Genomic DNA, 22,278 nt, shown 5'->3' with positions numbered 1-22,278 from the left:
AATATCTTTTGAAAGATAAGAATGCAACCTCAAAAGGCCATCACATCTCTTACTAAAGTCAACCCAAAGAGATTTCTTGTTTTAAGAAATATTTCAGAAAATTTGTTAGGAAGCAATTTCTTTACAGATCACTGAATTTAGTTCGATATGTGATATTGGAATATAAGATTAGTGTGTAGACATAAAGCCATAAACAGGGCCAATAATCTTTGCTATATGAAAATAACATGAAAGCAGTTCTAGAGAGAGAGAGAGACCTCCAGGGTGAAAAACAGTATGTCACTCTGGGACATACTTTGAAATGTACAAACAGTAGAATTAATCCCAAATGTTATTCCTGTCCCACTTTATACTATAATTCCTAGTAGAATGAAGTAAAGGCATACTAGTAAGTAACAAACCATAAGCATGGGCAAATTTTAGCTGCAATGAGCCATTGCAATGAAATCTCCTTGATTTTCACAAGCTTTATCCATTCAGTGTGCAATCACCTAAAGTCCTTGCGATTGTAGAAGTCCCAGGCTGAAGCATGACACACCACTTCTCTCCCATCTGATGGCTTTTCCAGCATAGACTTTGCCCAGAACTCAGGTGGCATAGGGAGAAGTCCCAGGGACTTGAAGAAATTATCAGATTGTTCAAACATCCTCTTTGGGGTCCAGCCCTATGGAAAAGAGAGCAAATGCGCCAAAACTTGAAAAGCTGGTAAAGTGGAGTGTGAGAACAAGAGGTGTATATTTTAAGACAGTATCAAATCAACTTTTCTGGCTTTGTTGTTCTTCTTGTAATTGAAGACAATCTTAAATACAGTATAAAAACAAGATAACTATAAAATATTAACAGTGCAGTTCAGACAGTGATGGCCTCCTACGGGAACGGTCAGGAACACAGTTCTGGTAGCAAAATGTCGCATCTCAGACATTAACACCCTTGAAAGAGCTCTTCACTCCTCCACTCGAAATAGAATATCCTATGAGACTAGACTTTCAATCCTGGGCCTAGAAAGCTTAGAACTAAGACGCCTTAAACAAGATCTAAGTATTGCCCACAAGATCATATGCTGCAACGTCCTGCCTGTCAGCGACTACTTCAGCTTCAACCACAACAACACAAGAGCACACAACAGATTTAAACTTACTATTAACCGCTCCAAACTTGACTGTAAAAAATATGACTTCAGTAACCGAGTTGTCGAAGTGTGGAACTCATTACCGGACTCCATAGTGTCATCCCCAAACCCCCAACATTTTACCCTTAGATTATCTATGGTTGACCTATCCAGATTCCTAAGAGGTCAGTAAGGAGCAAGTACTAGTGCACTAGAGTGCCTTCCGTCCCCTGTCCTATTGCTCTCCTATATCTCCTATACCTTTCTTCTATTCCTATATCTCTTCTTCTATTCTTTCATTTATATGTTCTATTACTATATATTCTTTTCTATTCTTTCTTAGATATATTTTACTATGAGTATCTCCTCTGTAACCTTCATCATGTATTTTTATAAATAAAATAAATAAATAAATAAAAATAAATACAAATTTGGAGCTCCACCCCAGAGCACCCAATTTGCACTGAAAGATGTTGAAATAAAATGCATAAGCCACGCCCACAGTGGGGTAGTAAAATTTTTGGTAGCCCATCACTGAGTTCAGAGCAAACCAAGAGAGGGATTTCAAGACAGCGATAGCTTCCCGACAGTGCAGAACTGAAAGCAGGAGGAGAAAGAATCTCCAAAAGCCAGATTTCTCTTGTCCACTTTCCTAAGATTTGTATCTCCAGTTTAGTCTACAAAAATGTGTCCATTCACAGGAACTAAAATTGAATTACCACTCTAGCTGGCTTCAAAAGATAGATAGGGTAGCAATAATGGCCCCACCGCTTTTGATTTCAGCCATATGCATCTTACAGTATATATTCTGTATTTCCAGATTTCTGCTGAAGAAATATGGCCCAAGAGAGGGCCCAGCTACCCAGCTCTGCTATATTTTGATAATCCATAACTAAGTTAGATAGACTTCATTCTTGATTACATCATCTAATACTAGACAACATTTAACATAAGAACACAAGGTACATTATTGGAGGCAATTTTAACTGTGGGAAGTCCGTCCAAATGGAGATTTGTCATGTTTTGAGCTTTACACTCAATTTCTGAACAAAGTTTTAATTTTCCTTGTTTTTGAGTAACAGTTGGGCAAATTTAATTAATATGTTTTGGAAGCAACAATGGCTCATATCCAGCTGAAACTTTCCTTCCAATTTCCTGTATCCAATAAGGCTGGAAGAGTGAGTGGTTGGATTCAGATATAGCATCAATGTTTGTCTGAATTTGGTTTAACACAATCTCTAAAATCAGCTATTGTGGGTAATTCACTAAAGCACGGCAAAATTTCTACATGATGTAGAAATCAAGAAGGAATCAAAAGCACATATTTGACACATGCTCTTAAGTATTTCCTTGAATATATAAAATTGGAATTTGACAGCTCCAAGCTACAACAAAAGCAACTAAAAAAAAGTCCAACAACTATGAAAAGTCCAACTATTCTGGACAGTTTTAAAGAGGGAAAGAATTATGCTTAATTCCTGTGAGAAAACATTGCAACTAACAATTGAATAAAAACTAGTATTCAACCTGTTGTTTCATTGCTGGAGTAGCATCCACTTTGGTAGCATCAGGAAAGGGTATGACAAGATCAAAAATGTTTGACCATGATTGTGCCCACATGTTACCTAAAAATAGAAAATGAAGTTGGTTAATAAATAACCAGAAAATATATAGATATATTCCTTGATAAAATATCCATCACATTGTGTCTGAATGTCCATCAAGAGCCTGAACTAATATAAGTCCACGTATTGCCATATGCTAAATAAATAAATCCTGAGTCAAATCTTATGCTGAGCACTTTATTAATGGATTACTGCCTGCCTTTGTTATAAAGATCATAAGAAAAATTGAAAAGCAAAAGCTCATTACTAAGTTCTGTTACTACAGTGGTACCTCTACCTAAAAATGCCTCTACGTACAAACTTTTCTAAATAAGAACTGGTTGTTCAATATTTTTTTGCCTCTTCTCAAGAACCATTTTCTACTTACAAACCCAAGCTTCCAAAACTGTAACCGGAAAAGGCAGGGAGAAGCCTCCATGGGGCCTCTCTAGGAATCTCCTGGGAGGAAACAGGGCCAGAAAAGGTAAGGAGAAGCCTCTGTGGGGCCTTTCTAGGAATCTTCTGGAAGGAAACAGGGCCAGAAAAGGTGGGGAGCCTCCATGGGGCTTAAGAAGATATCTCTTGGGAGGAAACAGGGCCTCCACCCTCCCTGTGGTTTCCCCAATCGCATGCATTATTGGCTTTTACATTGATTCCTATGGGAAAAATTGCTTCTTCTTACAAACTTTTCAACTTAAGAACCTGGTCATGGAATGAATTAAGTTCGTAAGTAGAGGTACCACTGCACTTCCAACGGACCAGGTCTGCAAACATTACAGAAATGTAGAAAGTTCCTGGGGATTTGCTCAACATGTCCATTGCCCAATGGCTCAGAGAAGCTCTGGGTGGAAAGACTTACCTAGCAAATGAGCTGGAATTGGGCCTTTGAGGTTGATGCGCTTTTCTCCATATTTGTTGTATAGAGCCCGACGTACATATGCATGCAGATTGAAGTATAGGGGTTGAAGCTGATTCCAGATGTTCTCCAGGTCAGTTTCAAAAGTTGGAGTTTCATAAAATGACCTCCAGTAAGCACCTTTGTCTGCATGTCCTGTACACATACATACATACATTGTGAGCCTAGATTAGCTTTTCAATATTATGAGACAGTATACATATGCTGTTAGTACAGGGTACATGGTTGTTAGGGATTGCCATTGTAAACTGCATATTGTACACTTGTACCAAACTTGTACTTAAAGAGTTAATGTGCACTTAAAGGGTTAACTTGTACTTGAAGAGTTAATATTCAAGGCTGTTTCGTCACTTCCTCATGGAAGCTATAAAAGCTCATTATTTTGCTCGGCCATTTCCTTTCCTTTCCTTTTGCCTGAGACAGGGGAGTTGTGTATAAGCTTCATGCTTACTATCTTCTTGTATAAGCTTTGTGCTTTGATCGATATTGTATAAGCTTCGTGCTTATTATCTATATTGTATTTTAGCTTCGTGCTAATAACTATATTGTGTTTTGCTTTGTGCTAATCTTGTAATTGCTCAGTGCATATTATTCTGTATTTGCTTCGTGCTTATTCTGGATTGTTTATATTTTGTTTATATGTAAATAATACTTATTTAACTAACTCTGTGTCTTGGCTTTATCACACATCCACGCTCTGTTAAAATTATCTGCTCGGTGTTGTCGAAGGTTTCATAGCTTAGCTAACCGAGACAAGCCAACATATGCAAAAATATATTTTACTCTTTTCCTTATATTCCTCACACCAGTATTGGGTTCTAAAACCCTTTGCTACCGGTTCGTGTGTACACTTGTGCAACATTTCTGCACAGGCCCAGGCAGGTGGGAGGAGCCTCCTGCTGCTGGCGCTACTGGTTCTTAGAAACGGGCCGAACCGGAACCAACCCACTGCTGCCTCACACCCATGTAGCAAAGAGAAAAATACTGATTCTGACCCCTTTATTTAAATTATGAAAATAGTAATGATTTTGAGGCACTATAGGACAGTTTGTGACACAGAATAAATACAATCATTTATTCTGACCAGGCCTAAAATTTTGCAACTGAAACAAAGTAATATGCAATCTGTGGACATTTGGATGAATCTACTCTTTAACAAAATTTGCTAATTTGTATATGATATCTTAGAGCAGTGATGGTGAACCTCTTTTTCCTTGGGTGCTGAAAGAGCATGGGTGTGCGCTATCATGCATGTGCAAGTGCCCATACTCATAATTCAATGCGAAAACAGCTTCTCCTGCCCCCCCGGAGGCCCTCTGGAGGCCGGAAATGGCCTGTTTCCCAACTTCTGGGGGGGGCAGTAGGCTCATGTTTCACCTTCTCCAGGCTCCAAAGGTATCCCTGGAGCTGGGGGGAGGGTAAAAATGCCCCCCCAGTCCCCTGGAGGCTCTCTGGAAGCAAAAAACAGCATCCCAGAGACTCTGTGCAAGCCAAAAATCAGCTGGCTGGCACAAACATGTATTTTGGAGCTGATCTAGGGCAACAGTTTGTGTGCCAGCAGATTTGGCTCCATGTGCCATCTGTGGCACCCATGCCATAAATTCACCACCACTGTCTTAGAGTATATGCCATTTCTGTGATTATTCTATGATAGACTTCTATAGCAACAATTAAAAAGTTTGAAAGTGTCAGTTCAGACTATTTTCTTGTAGGATAACTTTTATTTTATCTATGTATAATTTTATACAGAGCTGCAGGGATCAGGTCTGGTGGCTCAACTGTTAATTCTCTGCACAAGGCAGAAGCTGACAGATCGAATCCCACTTATTTTCTTCACAATAACCCTGTGAGTGAGTTGGGCTGAGAGAGAGGGGTTGGCCCAAGATCACCCAGCTAGTTTTCATGACTAGTGTGAAACTAGAACTCTAATTTCTACCTTGGTGCCTTATCGACTTGAGCAAACTGGATCTTCCAACACCAGTGATGGCAAACCTGTTTTGGATCTGGTGCCAAAAGAGTGTGCGAGCGACAGCATGCACTTGCATGCCCAGTCCCACAATGCAATGTCTTCCCCCATGCAAGCATACAACCCCCCTGCTGCCCCTTTGCATGCACACAACCCCCTGTGCTGCATCCCCATGCATGCGCACAGGCTTCACTGAAGCCTTCGGACATCTGGTAGGCCCGTCAGGAAAGCCTCCTGGTCCAACCAGAAATTCAGAAAGAAATTTCCCGCAAGGCCTGTTGGGCCATTTTTCGCCATCCCCATGGTTCAGGAGGCTTTTCTGAACTCTGGAGAAAGCAAACATGGCCAAAAATGCACACGTTGGAGCTGACATAGGGCAATGCCTCGTGCGCTCTCAGACATGCCATTGTCCTATACCATCAGTATTTCCACCATAACTCAGGTTTTTGAGTTTTACTTTTGGTTCCAAAGCTTTTGATCACTATCTTTTCCTTGATCATGTTATTAAATTTCTTTACCATTTAATCTGACAGCTGCATTGCTCAGTTGTACATATCTCTCATAGTGTCCTCGGATTTCCTTTCCCGATGAATCCCGCCAACCTTTCCAGATGTTAAGCAGCTCATCATAATCCCTTGATGTAGCCATAGTATCTGTAAGGTCTGAAAAAGAAATCAGTACATCATATTAATCATTTTGATATAGACCCTTATCTCCCAGCTATATGTTTTGCATTCTTTTCGCTGTGCATATTTTGTATGGGAGGAAAAGGAATTATACTAACAGATTTGGAGGGCATTAAACTGGGAGAGGCCTCTCTGCATTTTAAAGGCTGAATTCTTCCGCACACTTTGTTCTTCTCAAAGAGAACTCCAGTGCAGTGAAATATATTTCCCTACATATTTTAGGAAATGCTAACAATACAACAATGTACATCCAACTAGGTTTTCATGAGCAAGACGTATCTCATAAACATCAAAATAATAATTAGTACAATGTTACTAATATTTCCCCCAGTTCATTTCATACTGAACATCTGGGTCCTTTCCTGTTGAAGATGGATTGTGAGAACAACATTCTTGATCTGAATCCTTTAGGGGTGGACAGTTAAAATTCCATGTTATTGTCATGGAAAGCTGTCCTGCAGAGGAGAAAGTATATTTTCATTGTACTTTATGAAATGTAAATTCTGCTTCTCATGATGCCAAAGTGATCTTTGAATGTAAAGTTGTAACTCAAAAGCTTAATGACTATATAGACTCCAGGTGAACTTCAAAAAATTAAGGTGGAAGAATAAGAGATTATTCATTAAAATTATGTGACAGTGATGGGACTTACCAGGATCTAAAGCTTTGCAATCTTTGCCATTTTTGCAGACTTTGGCTACACTATAAGTTGTCTCCATTTGTGAGAGCAGTTGATTATACTGAAAAAAGAAGAAGATTATTTTACCATACAGTATAGAAACTGGCTTATGTTTTCTTTAGTTTAGAAGTTAACAACTCTTTCTACTAAAATTTTAACAGTAAACATATTATATACCATGAAATGGATAATAATGGCAACATTCAATTTTTAATTTCCTAATAATAACAACCATAACAACCATAACAACAACAACAACAACAACAATAATAATAATAATAATAATACCACCACAGGATAACATTTGTGACACCAAATTGGCTGAAATGAATTATGCTTATGATGCAACCTAATAAATGAAATAAAATGGAATAAAATTTGTTCATGTGTTGCAAGAACCTAGTAGCATTCCTTCTAGATAATTAATAATTCACAACAGGCCTTCTTGTTCCTTTATTATCAAGAGCTACTAATGAGTACATCAAGACAGAATTCTAGCATAGTCTTCAATCAGAAACTGAGCAACTCCTCACTTTTTTATTTTATTTATTTGCTTTGTCAAGTACATATTGGTGGTATACAAAGATATAATAATGTTTATATACATGATGCTAGTAAGAGAGAAACATTAGGACAGGGAACAGAAGGCATGTTGGTACACTTATACATGCCCCTTACTGACTGAATCAGGAGAGGTGAACAGTGGATAGTCTAAGGGTAAAGTTTTGGGAGTTAGGTGATGATACTACAGAGTCTGGTAGTGAGTTCCATGCATTAACTACTTGGTTACTAAAGTCGTATTTCCTGCAGTCGAGTTTGGTGCAGCTTACTTTAAATTGATATATGTTGTGTGCTCATATGTTGTTGTGGTTGAAGCTGAAGTAGTCGTTGACAGGAAAAATGTTGTAGTAGATGATTTTATGGGCTATAGGTCATGTTTAAGGTGATGTAGTTCTAAGCTTTCTCAACCTAGGATTACAAGTCTAGTTGCGTAGGATATTCTGTTGCGAATGGAGGAGTCTAGTAAAGTATCTCTGGACACTTTGTACTGTATTTATGTCTGATATGCGGTGTGGGTTCTAGACAGATGAGCTGCATTCAAGGATTGGTCTGGAAAAGTTTTGTATGCTCTGGTTAGTAGTGTGAGATTGCTGGAGCAGAAACTACATAGGATTAGGTTAACAACCCTTGAAGCCTTTTTGGCAATGTTGCTGCATGGGTTTTGGTACTTAGGTCATTTGATATGAGTATTCCAACATCTTTTATGGAGTTTTATTTATATTTTATCATACTTTTACAATATGATAAAATATCACATTACCCACAGATCACTAAAGATACTAGTATATCACTTCTCTATCAGATTGGCAGCTTACTATTTAAAATTTTACTTACTGTAAGAGCTACTACGTTTTCTTATTGTTTTATAATTATTTTATAAATTACTTATAATCTTAGAATCTGAAGTTGTTTATGTAAATCTGCTGGCTACGATTTCATGCATCGGGAGAACTTGAGGAAGAAGAGGGATGCCATTGGCATATTTATAACTTTGTTTTCCAAATACTTTTACCAGTGACTTCATGTAAATGTACAAAGTTTGGGCTAGGGATGTTCAACATTATATTCTGGAATTTACCAATTCCAGAATGAAACTGTTTTGGCAAGAATCAAACTGTTGTACAGTCATAATTTTTTATTCCAAGCCTAGAAGGTAGTCTAGATCAGTGTTTCCCAACCTTGGCAACTTGAAGATATTTGGACTTCAACTCCCAGAATTCCCCAGCCAGCATTTGCTGGCTGGAGAATTCTGGGAGTTGAAGTCCAAACACCTTCAAATTGCCAAGGTTGGAAAACACTGGTCTAAATCACAGGTCACCAACCAGTGTTCGGCAGATCAGTGCTAGTCAGTGAAAAAAATTTGGAGGTCCATGACACACCTGGGTGGAGGAGCTGCTCCAGGATGACTATTGGTCAGTTCTGTGACTAGAGCTCTGGAATATGGGACCAGCCAGGCAGCTCCTTGTGGGGTTGGAAATCTCAACCACAGAAGGAGCTATGCAACTTGCAACTTTGAAGCGCAAATTCCGGAGCAGGAGCAAAGCTTCATCTCTTGCTAATCTCGTTGGCATTTCTTTGGGGCCTTGTTGTTGCTCTGCTTACCTTGGTCTCTCAGAGGTGCTGGGGAATCAGAATGAGAGAGACAGACAGACAGACAGACAGACACAGAAAAAGAGAGAGGGGGAGAAAGAGATGAGAAAGAGGTGGGAAGAGAGAGAAAGAGAGAGGGGGAGAGAAAGAGAAATGTCAGAGAGAGAGAGAGAAAGAGATGAGAGAGAGAGAGACAAGAGAGGGAGAGGGAGAGAGAGACCACCACAGGCTTTGCCATAAACATCTGGGGGAGAGCCCTCAGCCCTGTGGACAGGCTCTGAATGACTCCAGATAGAAGGAAAGAGCACGGAGAAGTTTAGGTTGGTATTTTTCACCGTGTATATGTGCAAACAGTCTTCGGAGAGGGGCGGCATACAAATCCAAATAATAAATAAAATAAATAATAATAAACAGCAGCAAATAAGCACAAACTCAGCGGTGGTGAGTTCGTCTTCTCAAAACTTAAGCAATCTGTTGTATCTGGATTGCAGGCTTCCCCCCACAAACAATGGTGTCCCGCTTTAGCAATATTAAAATCTGGTCACCTTAAAATACACTCTTTTTTCCAGAAAATAAAGTTGAAGTGGTACTATTTAACCTTTATTCAATTTATTATCCTCAACAAAAATTGGGAAGTAATTTTTATTTTTTTTAAAAAAGCTGACTTGTATTTTATATGCAACATATCTAAATCTTCAAACTTAAAGTGAATAGGCTCAAGTAATTAAGAATGAGAACAAAGAAAGCCATTAAATGTGAAAGCCAAATATTACAAATTTCCATTATTATGCAATTCAAGAATTTTGTAAAGCACTATAAATAGTATCTCCCTTCAATCTCACCTCCTTCTGTTCTGCTTCAGATAAGGCTGCCTGCTCAATATCACTTAATTTCTTCAGAATACGTTTTGTTCCAAAATCTTTAAAATCGGTAAAATCAAATTTCCGAGCCTCTAATCCATTGTGCAGAGTATGGTTTAACATTGCAAGATTCTTCTCCAACTATAAAAGGAATAGGAAAAAGTGAAGAAAGATAACAGAATAGGAGCTCTCTGCTCCAAAGTAACAAATACGTTAATTCAAATTATAATCTGGTGTGTACAGGGCTATTAACAGTACTAACACCACAGATCTGTTACTAGCAATTGCAATTATTAATGAACTAGCAATTCATTAGAAAATTGCTATTCAGAAAAATCCATATTATTGTTTAGTAGCAAGCCTGCATAAGATAATTTAATCAGGAAAATCATAGGAAGTGCATAATATAATATTATGCTAGAATAGTTATATATAAAGTACAATTTCAACAACAAAAAGCCAGAATTGAGGGGTACTAGAAACAAGCGAGATGTGACTTGAATGTCTTAGCTTTGGACATTGTATCCAAATCTTCACCATCCAGTTTTCAGTGATTTACAATGCAATAAAGGAAGCAGGGGGGGGGGGGGGGGAGGCAAAGTCAACTAAAATTGCTTCAGAAATAATGTCAGAAAAATACAAAATTAAGGGGAGAAAGTGCTTATACAAATAGATCTTAATAAGAAAAACCAGTTACACTGTGGCTTACATTACAATGAAGAATAGCTCAACTAGCAGTGGTGGTTCTGATTTGGAGAGGTTCTTTAGAACCGGTAGTGAAAATTTACTGCCACTTATTCAACTGGCAACTATGACTAGCAACCCATGCTCCTGAACTGGTCTTCAAGTCATTGCGGCTTGCAAAAAAACCCCTCTGTGCATGCACAAAGGCTTCTGTGAATTCACTAGAGTCATTTCCAGTTGTTTTGCGTGATGCGATGGTGCAAAACACACATTTTCATTGCGATGAGAATCAGTAGGGAAGATAAGTGGAATCCACCCCTGTCCAGTAGCAATAGCACTTAGAGTTATATACCACTTCACAGTGCTTTACAACCCTCTCTAAGTGTTTTACAATGTCAGCATATTGCCTCCAACAATCTGGGTCCTCATTTTACTAACCTCAGAAAGGTGGAAGGCTGAGTCAATTTTGAGCCACTGAAACTCAAACTGCTGAACTCCTGACAGCCAGCATCATCAGAAGTAATCTGCAATACTGCACTCAAACCACTGTGCCACTGTAGCTTGATATAGTATTCATATATCTTGGTATGTGCTAACATATAGCATGGAAAAAGGGAATAGAGTGTTCGGAGAGAGCTATTTTGCATATTGGTATGTAAATCAGTTTTGGCAGTTGGAAGATAGAAATTCTGGGATTCGTATGCTGACTGTTGGTGAATCTGCATCATGGAGAGCAGATGTAGAGAGAAATACAGTAGAACCTCTAGATACGAGCTGCTCCACATGCGAGTATTCCAAGTTACGAGCCACGACAGGAGCAAAATTTCTGTTAGAAACCCGAGCTCAAATTCGGGATACGAGCCGAGCTTCCACTAGGTGGCGCAAGAATCCTTGCTTCTGGTTATCTCGGCGGGGAAAAACAAAGTCTAAAGCCATTTGTTCCAGATACGAGTTGATCGACATACAAGCTCTGTTCTGGAACGAATTAAACTCGTATCTAGCGGTACTACTGTATAGTTATACTGTCAAGTTGTTTATTTGTGTAAATATGAAATCAGTTCAATGAGAAAAGAAGAAATAAAAGCATACATTTTATATTAGAGTCACTGTATCATGTACTCCATATACATTGTAGCGCAGTTCTGCTATGAAGAGACTCTGCTGGATGAAGTGATGAAGATAACTTAAAACCGTAAATCACATAGAAATCCAACAATATGCCTCTATATTTGACAGTTGTAATAAATAGAACATAAGCAAAGTATTTCCCTCTTTTAAGCCTGCAATTTTATCTGTTTTGCCGGTTTCTCTTTTGGATTCCCTACAAGGATTACTAAGCAGTATAGTATAGTATCCCTACCATAATGTGTTTGTTGTGTTCAGTAATGTTGGTATTGTACGTCCAAGAGGCCTCTGTGTAAGCATTCCAAACCACTTCAGCTGTGCTGTTGTACTGTTCTAAGAATGTTTTAGCTTCAGCTTCATCAGTTTTTTTATCTGGAAGATAGAAATATGAATGTGTAAATATACACATGTACAAGTATACATGTGTATATAATAATAACATCACCATCACTTGGGAAAAGAAGTTGAATCTGTTTAATTATTATCAGTGTGGGTCTAATTTGTAAAAAGGGAAGTACCAATATCCCAAATTGTATCAAAATTATGTTAGTTATGATAGAATCAAAATAATCTTCACCAGTGGTGGGTTCCATTTACCTGCATACCAATGCGTTGTGCATGCATCTGGCTTGTTTGGGCGGTCACACGTACACACATTCCCTCATGCAATTTTGTGCGATTTCGACAATTGTTTGCTTTCAGACATCCGCGAAAGCAAAAACATTTGCCCAAATCACGCATGCACAAGCGTCCCCTCATGAGAATTTGCTTCTTGCATGAAAGCAAAGGACCAGTTCTTTTTTTAAATGGCACCTCCTACTGGACCAGTGAAGACAGCGCCAGAGCGGTCGCATGCAAATCACGCAAATTGGCAACTGCTAGCCAGAACAGAGTTTTGGGGTACCCCGGTAGCAAGCCACCACTGATCTTCAGCCTGTCAGCTAAGTATGACTCTTGCGGCTGCCAGATATCTGAACCGATAAAGGAAATCATGCACAATTGGAAAAGAGGGAAAACACTAAGTGTGTTTAATTTTCTTGGAAACTATGACAAAATTAGCAGTGCTTAAAACTGCAGCAAAAAAGGACTTAGGCCTATATGTACATGAAATTATTTTTTCCAGCATCAGAAAGACTGTTTTTTTCATCACAGAATTGTGCTAGAATCTTCAGCATGTAACTGATTTAAGATCCCCGATCCCCAGTTTTGGAAAGTAGCACAGAATATAACTAACCAATTAATTAAGGTCACATAGCAGAACCTCTTACTTTGCCTTAGCATTAATTAGTGAAGGGCATGTTCAGAGACACTTTCTACTAGTCTTACTGTACCAGGACAAAATATGATTATGTGAAGCATAATTCCACAAATGAGCTCTGAAACTTTCATTAGAGGTAAGACAGCTCCATTTTCTGGTATTTCTATCTCCTTGAAGTATGTAGTGGCAGCATTAAATTGATAAGATGACCTCATTCAACAGAAGATTAAAATGATTTTTATTTTAGAAACCATTATTCACCACAGAGAGAACTGTCTTTCGGGCTATTTGTTGCACAGAGCATCAATGGAAGAGATCCCAATACAGTTCATTTGTGCTTTCCCCACAAACAAAACGTCATCTTCTATAGCTCCCTAACCAGTTGCCAATCTGGTTAACAAATGAGCAAGTATTTGAAAGAACAACATTATTAGTTTTTTGTCCCACTTGCAACATTCTCAAGGTGATTATGCAGTACAACAAATAACTAACCCCAGTTTCACAGTCATATCTACTTCAGTTCCACTGTTATAGTTACATCAATCATTGGTTTCTGGATTTGGGTCTCATCTCCACACTTCTTTTACATATACAGTATCTCATTCTTCCCCATATCTCACTGAATAATTAGAATGATAACTGGATATTCCTGTGGGACTATGACTATCAGATTCAATTATCAATTGGTATCTGGAGGTAATGATTCTTCTATTTCTCCAGCATCTAGAGGGAAGGGGAGAAGCTGTTGCAGGTAAAGACTAAATCTCCCAGTGGAACATTCAATCTATTCTTTCTGAAATGGGTGTCATTTAACATTTTACGTATGGAAAACTTTACCAATGCCTTCTGGGTAGCCTTCAGGGACAGGAGGACGCCAATCAAATTCTGGCCAGCCTAATATTTCATTGTTCTTCCCATTCTCTTTTTTTAGCCATTCAGTAACGGGTTTGAAGTATTCAAGCAACGCTGAAGCATCCATTTTATTTGTACCAGTGAGTTGTTGGAGAATATCTTGCCAATGCTGGGAAGAACCAGCCTGCATTGCCTCACTGCAGTGAAGATAAAGAAAGAGGAAATAGATGAAACTATTGAGATTATAACTGGCTCAGTTAAATTGTTAAGACGGAGTGACTGTGGGTTTTGCCTCCCAGGGACAATTCCATCTGTACGTCCATCACCCTGGGGGGGGAATCATTGACCCCCACAGAGAGGGTCCGCAACTTGGGCGTCCTCCTCGATCCACAGCTCACATTAGAGAAACATCTTTCAGCTGTGGCGAGGGGGGCATTTGCCCAGGTTCGCCTGGTGTACCAATTGCGGCCCTATCTGGACTGGGAGTCACTGCTCACAGCCACTCATGCCCTCATCACCTCGAGGCTTGACTACTGCAATGTTCTCTACATGGGGCTACCTTTGAAAAGTGTTCGGAAACTTCAGATCGTGCAGAATGCAGCTGCAAGAGCAAGCATGGGCTTCCCTAAATATGCCCATGTTATACCAGCACTCCACAGTCTGCATTGGTTGCTGATCAGTTTCCGGTCACAATTCAAAGTGTTGGTTATGACCTATAAAGCCCTTCATGGCATTGGACCGGAATATCTCCGGGACCGCCTTCTGCCGCACGAATCCCAGCGACCAGTTAGGTCCCACAGAGTTGGCCTTCTCCGGGTCCCGTCGACAAAAAAAATGTCGATTGGTGGGACCCAGGGGAAAAGCTTTCTCTGTGGTGGCCCCGGCCCTCTGGAACCAGCGCCCCCCAGAGATCAGAATTGCCCCCACCCTCCTCGCTTTTCGTAAGCTCCTTAAAACCCACTTCTGTCATCAGGCATGGGGGAATTGAGATATTCTTTCCCCCTAGGCCTATACAATTTATACATGGTATGTTTGTGTGTGTGTTTGTTTGGTTTTTAATAAGGGTTCTTTAGTTATTTTAAATATTAGATTTCTTATATGCTGTTTTTATTATTGTTGTTAGCCGCCCTGAGTCTACGGAAAGGGGCGGCATACAAATCTAATAAATAAACAAACAAACAAACAAACAAATAAAATAAAAAAAATAAAATAAAATGACACAGGTGCTATATCAGAAAGAGATTTTTGGATTTGTTTGTTTGTTTTTACAGGTATTGAATTTGCAGTGCCAAGTTATCTTCACAACATCCCGATTTTGCCTAAACCATTATGCTGATAAAACTGATTAAATGATTGAAATGCTTCTGTTTTGACAATTGTTCTATTCCGGGCCTATGCAGCTTGAAAACAAAGGAGGAATCCATTTATTGATAGTTTCAAATCAATCTTTTTACATATAAAGTCTCATTTTACAAGCCAAAGTCACGCATGTGAGATAATCTTAGCAAATTTTTCAGCGAGGGTAATTAAGAGATATCAGTTCCGTCACGAGGATGCTGTCAAAGATCAAAGCTACTGATGGATGCCTTCATGAGATAAGAAGTCTCCAGTTTCACAGACTTACCATTACAGCTTCCCAGCTTCCTCACAGACAGAACACTTTTATTCCAAGGAGTGTAGCAGGAAAATAACAGGTGGCTGGCGTAACCTGGCTAATACCTCAAACATCATCTGACTCCATTGCAAAATGTTGTAACTCCACCCCGAATTACCCATAAATCACCCTTAAATAGCTATATGAAGTGGTCAACAATTCCCTAGAGTCACAAACTACTTCCTTTTTCCATACATGTATTTTTCTTAATCTTCTAATGAAGGCATCTAGCAAAGGCTCCTGATCTTCCTCTCCATCTAAGTCAGACTCTACTGTCATGGAAACTGTTTTGGTCGCGTTGATGGATGATCTCTGGCGGGCCCGGGACAGGGGTTTATCCTCTGTCCTGGTGCTTCTCGACCTCTCAGCAGCTTTCGATATCATCAACCATGGTATCCTTCTGCGCCGGCTGGAGGGGTTGGGAGTGGGAGGCACTGTTCTCCAGTGGTTCTCCTCCTACCTCTCCGATCGGTTGCAGTCGGTGTTAGTGGGGGGTCAGAGGTCGACCTCTAGGCTTCTCCCTTGTGGGGTGCCTCAGGGGTCAGTCCTCTCCCCCCTACTATTTAATATCTACATGAAACCGCTGGGCGAGATCATCCAAGGGCATGGGGTGAGGTATCATCAATATGCAGATGATACCCAGTTGTACATCTCCACCCCATGTCCAGTCAATGAAGCAGTGGATGTGATGTGCCGGTGCCTGGAGGCTGTTGGGGTCTGGATGGGTGTCAACAGACTCAAACTCAATCTTGATAAGACGGAGTGGCTGTGGGTTTTGCCTCCCAAGGACAATTCCATCTGTCCGTCCATCACCCTGGGGCATGGGGGAATTGAGATATTCCTTTCCCCCCAGGCCTATACAATTTATGCATGGTATGTTTGTGTGTATGTTTGATTTTTTAATATACTGTTTTATTATTGTTGTTAGCCCGAGTCTACAAAGAGGGGCGGCATACAAATCTAATAAATAAATAAATTGGCATATCTGCCACCTCTGGTGGTCCTTCAGTTTCATCCAGGTCTATTTCTCCCTCACTCTCACTCTCTGCATCAGCTGGCAACACCACTGGCCCAGGGTACCAAGATGGGCGTAGCTCATCCTCCTCAGAATCTAACAGTACCAGAGGTGGACGAGGAGATTCACAACAATAATATAATTGTCTTTTATAATTCTCACAATCTATAGAAACTCTTCCCCTGGAGAGCAGATTGCCAAACCCCAGCATATTTTTTTAAAGTTAATTGTTAAAGGAAAGTAGTATAATTTCTGTTCAGTTTTGAATTACTGATGTAGAGGACATAAAGAATGGCCTTGAAGTTACATTACCAGGGCAATGATCAGACATGCTTAAGCCAAGAAACTAACTTGGAAAAATGCCTGAAACAGACCTCTCCCTAATTCACACAAGGTTCAAAGGGAGGAAGGAAGGAAAGCACATTTAAACAATTACAATAGCTATTCTAATAAAAGTAGTTTTAAACCTAAATTGCATTGTTTTCATGATGTGTATATCCTATAGGGCTCACACTTCATAACAAGATTAGGTTGGGGATTGGTACAGTAATCCTGGATCTTTAATGGAACAGCTTTTTGTCTTAATTTTGGCATTTGAAAATTATCCCTCTTATCATTTTAGAATGAATGGCAGGAATGGAAAAATTGATATGTCCTTAGTGAAAGTATCAAGATCTATAATATTTTAGAAACAAAATTTATTTTTTGTCAATTGCCCCTCTCCCTTTGCTTTCACCTGAGTTTCTGTCCAGCTTCTTTGGATTGATAGATGTCACATTTATGAAGATCACCAGTGTGGTTGGCAGCTTGGCAAAGGGCCTTGTGGAATTGGAATTGTAGAATAAAACTGGCAAAGTACCTGTCCAAAGCAAAAAACCCATAATATTTATCAAATATATGACACATAAACATGTATTATAATCCTTTTAGACTGAAAATATTCAAATTCTGGAAAATAGAAATAACATCTCTATTACAAATACTGTATAAATAATATACTATTGAAGATGAGATTTAAATTTTAGAAAGTAAGAAAATCTCATCTTTCTTTCTATACTTTAATTAACTTAATGGTATAACTATTACTCTTACTTGTACCAAATGCTGTTGAAGGATAGATTAAGCATAAAGTAATTTTGCTTAGGAGATCTTGACAATGTGCTCTCAGATATTCAATATATAAGAAGTATAACATAAAAATGATAGGATTGTGGGCATGCAGTGCTATACTTCAAGAATAATTAGTCAGATATTCTCATTGTACCAAAAGTTTATTATGACTGTACTGGGGGAAAAGATACAGTTTATGGTGTAGTTTAACCATAGTTCTAGAGCTTCTCTACTTTAAAAGATAACACTAATTAAAACTTTTAAAGCAGTTTGTGAAACCTCCAGCTCTACTAAATTTAACCCCCTCATGAAAAGTCGAAGCATAAATTGATCTTTCCCAATAACAATAAAACTTCCTAAAAATCCATATTTACACGTTTCCTTTTTTTAGCTTCCAATACCTGATATAAGGTGTGTTGCCAGGAATGTGATATTTAGCTCCAGGATCAAAGTTTGTTTCGTTTCTTGCAATAGGAGGACAAATTCCTTGATATTTTGTTCTGGGGGGAAAAAATAACACCTTAACCGATGGATAAAAAAGGAATGGATAAAATAAGCACAATCCTTTCCCAACAACAAACAGACTTTATATTCACATAAAGGGTATATGTAGAAACAGCTACTTTGCATTCAGTTCCCCTTATTTCTTTCAAATAAATTAATACTTTCATTTCATCTATCTTTTCAGATTTTCCTTTTCTTATAGTTTCATATTCTTAGATGTAGAAATTATGTTTGTCAGAGGGATGTTTGTCGGATGGCCGTGGAAGATGGGTGGTTTCAAAAAATTACAATAAACAACCGTAAGTAAAAATAATAACTATACGTAAAACAATGACCACTAGAGACCTATATAATGGAGATTGTAATTCAATATACCTAGAAAGATCTAGATTGGAGGCTTACATCTGTTAAACCTGATGCTTTGCTTGCCTTTCACCCATTATGCCAATTTTCTATTTGTCTTGCTGAGGCTGTTTTACCTTAGGTACCACCAATCGAAATTGTAGCGGTTTGGAGGGGTGTGGCCACTGAAGACATTCCACCGCCATTGATCAATTAGATAGCCAAAGGGTAGGAAGGCAATCTTTTCCAGGGCCATTTTCAGAAGAAAATTGATATCACTCTCTGCAAGGAATAAAGGAAGACAAAAATGTGAAACAAACAAAATGTTAAAAATTTATGATATTTATGTAGTTTCTTGCCAAGAACATCCAAGTTATATTAAAGTAATCAAGATATCATTACAATCCCCAGGGCATGTACAACTTTTGAACATCCTAATATTTGGAAATTGAAAGTTGAAAAATTTGACCCAATTTAAAAATGAGTTTCTTTTAAAACTATATATACTCAGAAGATGGCAAAGAAGTAAGAATAGGTTAGCAATCTTTATAGATGAATTTTCTGTTGGGAACAATCCAGTGGATTCCCACCATTCCTGGCGCTACTGGAATGGGCCGGGAGTGTGCGTGCACACACACATGTGCTCTCGGTGCAGGATTTGGCTTCTGTGCATGCGCAGAAGCCACATCTTGCCTGAGCATTCACCTATTTTCAGCATTTTTTTACGCAAAAGCAAAAAATTGCCAAAAATCAGGGAAAATGGCTGCTGTTCCAGCTCAGAGGCCTCTCGGAGCAGAAGAAGAGCCTGTTCCTTGCAGGTTAGAGACCTCCAGCCGCCCCCCACTGCTCATTCCGGCTGCCTCTGCCTGTTCCCCACCTCCTCCCAGCCATTCGTTGTATCTGCCCCGCCCATTCCCTGCTGCATGCTGCATCCCCGCTGTTCATTCCGGCCACCCCCCATTCCCCACCGTGCCCCCGCCACCCAGTCTTTTTCCACTGCTTCTTCACCCTCTTCTGCAGCATGGGGAGCAGGCACTAGGCCAGAGCTCGGTCAGCCCGCAGCTTGTTACTGTCCCTCTCAGGCACATGGTGATATTTGGCTGCTGCTCATGCACAGCAACCAAAATCTTGTGTGAGTGTCCTCCTTTTTTAAAATCACCAGATCTCCCCATTTGTGCCCATGAACGGGCACTGGTAACATTTTTGCTACCGGAACAGCGTTTCCCACCATTCTGACTGGGGCCTCACCCTTGATTCCCTCTCTCACAAACTAAGAGCAATTGCTTGATAAGCAAATAGCTTGAGCTGATCCAAGCCTGGTTCGGCAAATGTGTAGTGGCAGCAGAGGGAGGTTTTGCCTCCCTGGGATGCTTTTGCACGTGCACAGAAGCATCCCATGTGAAAGTTTGCGTGCAAACCCATAGCAAAAGCATTTAGAATCCACTACTGTTCAGCACTTTTTTTTTCTAGGATGAGGTTAAAAACGGTAAAGGTTTCCATGTCAGTCATGTCTGAATATAGGGCACGGTGCTCCCCTGCGTTTTTGGCTGAAAGTGCCAGCAATTTCCATGGTCATGTAGCCAACATGGCTATATGCCAAAAGTGCAAGAACACTATTATCTTCCCACCAAAGTAGTACCTATTAATCTACTCACATTTGCATACTTGCAAACTGACTATTTATTTATTCATCCATCCATCCATCCATCCATCCATTTATTTATTTATTCATTCATTCATTCATTCATTCATTTATTTATTTATTTATTTATTTATTTATTTATTTATTTATTTATTTGGCTTCTATAGTGCCCAATCCCATGGGATTCAGGGCCAATAGGTGGACAGGCCATAAACCTGATTCCCAATCCTTAATAACAATTATTTATCATACTCGGTATGAAAAACATATCCTATGAACTTTATTGGCTTTCTTCTTCCACCTTGTTATCTACCATTGTATATTTATCTTACCGTTGTCTTCAGTGGCATGGGTGAGCAGCCCAATTTTCTTGAGATGGTTTGGGGTGGAAACAGACAGACCCATGACATCTCCAATGGCTTCATGAAAGCCAGGGTTGGCCCCACTGCGAAAACTTATTGGCTGGTCCTTATACTGCAAGTAGTATTGAATATGCCCCATTTCATGGTGTACTGTAAAAAGTTGCTCCATATTAACTATTGTACATTGCTTTATCCTGCAGAATAGGGAACAGGAATATCAAATGTTCAATGAAGACTGTATCACGCTATGCTAACAAAGCATTAATTGCTTTTGTAACCTGGAACATTTCCTGATAGTCTCAAAAAAGCTGGAAAAGAGCAATTCTTCTTGTATCAGAACTAGGCTTTCTATCATTCCTTGAAGAAAAATTAAAGAGAATTTAAAGAGAATTTAGAACAAATTTGGACAATCCCTTTTCATTATCTACCTAACTTACTTCATCCCCTCAGCCACTCGTTAAAAATTTATCAAGTCTAACACCTCACTGAATGAACAGAAAACGAATAAGAGAAAGAGAAAGAAGAGATGATAATTTTAGCTTTGACTTGACAGTGATTACCTTTGACTCTGAAAGCCTAAGTTTGTGGCAGATTAATTGTGTTCCTTCACACAAGCATAATTCTGAACTTTGGCAAATGAATCCTTTTTCCTGCATTCTTATTGTCCTAAGTACCTTTTCCAGATATTGACACAGGGCAATGGTGGGTTGCTAGTGGTATGCCCCGGAGTTCAATTCTGGTACTGGGTGCCAGATTGTGCAATTTCTGTGCGACCACTCCAGTGCTGTCTTTGCCAGTCTGGCAGGTGGTGTCATCTCTCTCTTTTTATTTGGGGGGGAGGTTTTGGGCTTTTTGGGATTCCTGCACATGTGCAGAAGCAGAATCTTGTGTGGGGATGCTCTTGTGTGAGAGATTTCAGTGATTTTTTGCTTCCACTCATGCATGGAATGAGCCGGAGTGGCGCAGCAGATAGAGTGCTGTATTGCAGGCCACTGAAGCTGATTGTAGATCTGAAGGTCAGCGGTTCAAATCTCATCACTGGCTCAAGGTTGACTCAGCCTTCCATCCTTCCGAGGTAGGTAAAATGAGGACCCGGATTGTGAGGGCAATATGCTGGCTCTGTTAAAAAGCGCTATTGCTGACATGTTGTAAGCTGCCCTGAGTCTAAGGAGAAGGGCAGCATAAAAATTGAATAAATAAATAGATAAATAAACAAACAAACAAACAAATAAATAAATGAATAAATAAATGGAAGCAAAAAAATCAGCAAAATCACGCATGCGTGAGCATATACTCCTGAGATTTTGGTGAGTATTTGCTTCCTGCGCATAAAGGGATGTACGCATGGGCATGCACAGGTGCAGGCACACAACCATATGAATGAGCAGGATTTGCGCACAGTGCACTGGTATGCAGGTAAGTGGAACCTGCCCCTGATCTAAGGGGCAGGGTAGAGAAGGAAAATTGTATGTGCATTTACACGGAACAGATATTATATTTTAGGGCAGAGATGGCCTATATTTTGATACATCAGTGCTTAATAATTTCGGTAGGGCTAAGGTATAGAGAGCAAAGCAATGATTACAAGTACATAGTGCAAAACAACATTATGCAAATGTTAGTTTAGGGAGCCTAATTTAGAGTTTATCTATAATTCTCTTGCAGATGGGATTCAAAGAGCTGCTAAAAAGCATTGGTGTACATGTGTTCTTGGAGTTTTGTGATAAACACAGGGGTTTCAAACTCAAGGCCTGCAGGCT

At 39.5% G+C, this 22,278-nt stretch overlaps 1 protein-coding gene across 1 annotated transcript in view; it reads right to left on the bottom strand.

Moving 5' to 3' along the window:
* Positions 1–22,278, bottom strand: part of ACE (angiotensin I converting enzyme) — a 54,532-nt gene that overhangs the window by 5,799 nt on the left and 26,455 nt on the right. Inside the window, exons 8-19 of the mRNA XM_070767417.1 lie at positions 20,489–20,712; positions 18,652–18,796; positions 18,070–18,168; positions 17,295–17,417; positions 13,875–14,086; positions 12,015–12,151; positions 9,953–10,111; positions 6,933–7,020; positions 6,113–6,256; positions 3,572–3,763; positions 2,636–2,733; positions 492–664 (exon numbers count right to left, since the gene is read on the bottom strand). Coding sequence (XP_070623518.1) covers positions 492–664; positions 2,636–2,733; positions 3,572–3,763; positions 6,113–6,256; positions 6,933–7,020; positions 9,953–10,111; positions 12,015–12,151; positions 13,875–14,086; positions 17,295–17,417; positions 18,070–18,168; positions 18,652–18,796; positions 20,489–20,712 — 1,794 coding nt within the window. The remainder of the gene's footprint in view (positions 1–491; positions 665–2,635; positions 2,734–3,571; positions 3,764–6,112; positions 6,257–6,932; positions 7,021–9,952; positions 10,112–12,014; positions 12,152–13,874; positions 14,087–17,294; positions 17,418–18,069; positions 18,169–18,651; positions 18,797–20,488; positions 20,713–22,278) is intronic.

Source organism: Erythrolamprus reginae, chromosome Z, assembly GCF_031021105.1.
Source record: "Erythrolamprus reginae isolate rEryReg1 chromosome Z, rEryReg1.hap1, whole genome shotgun sequence".
Taxonomy (NCBI): Eukaryota; Metazoa; Chordata; class Lepidosauria; order Squamata; family Dipsadidae; genus Erythrolamprus; species Erythrolamprus reginae.
This window is presented reverse-complemented; position numbering and strand designations above follow the sequence as displayed.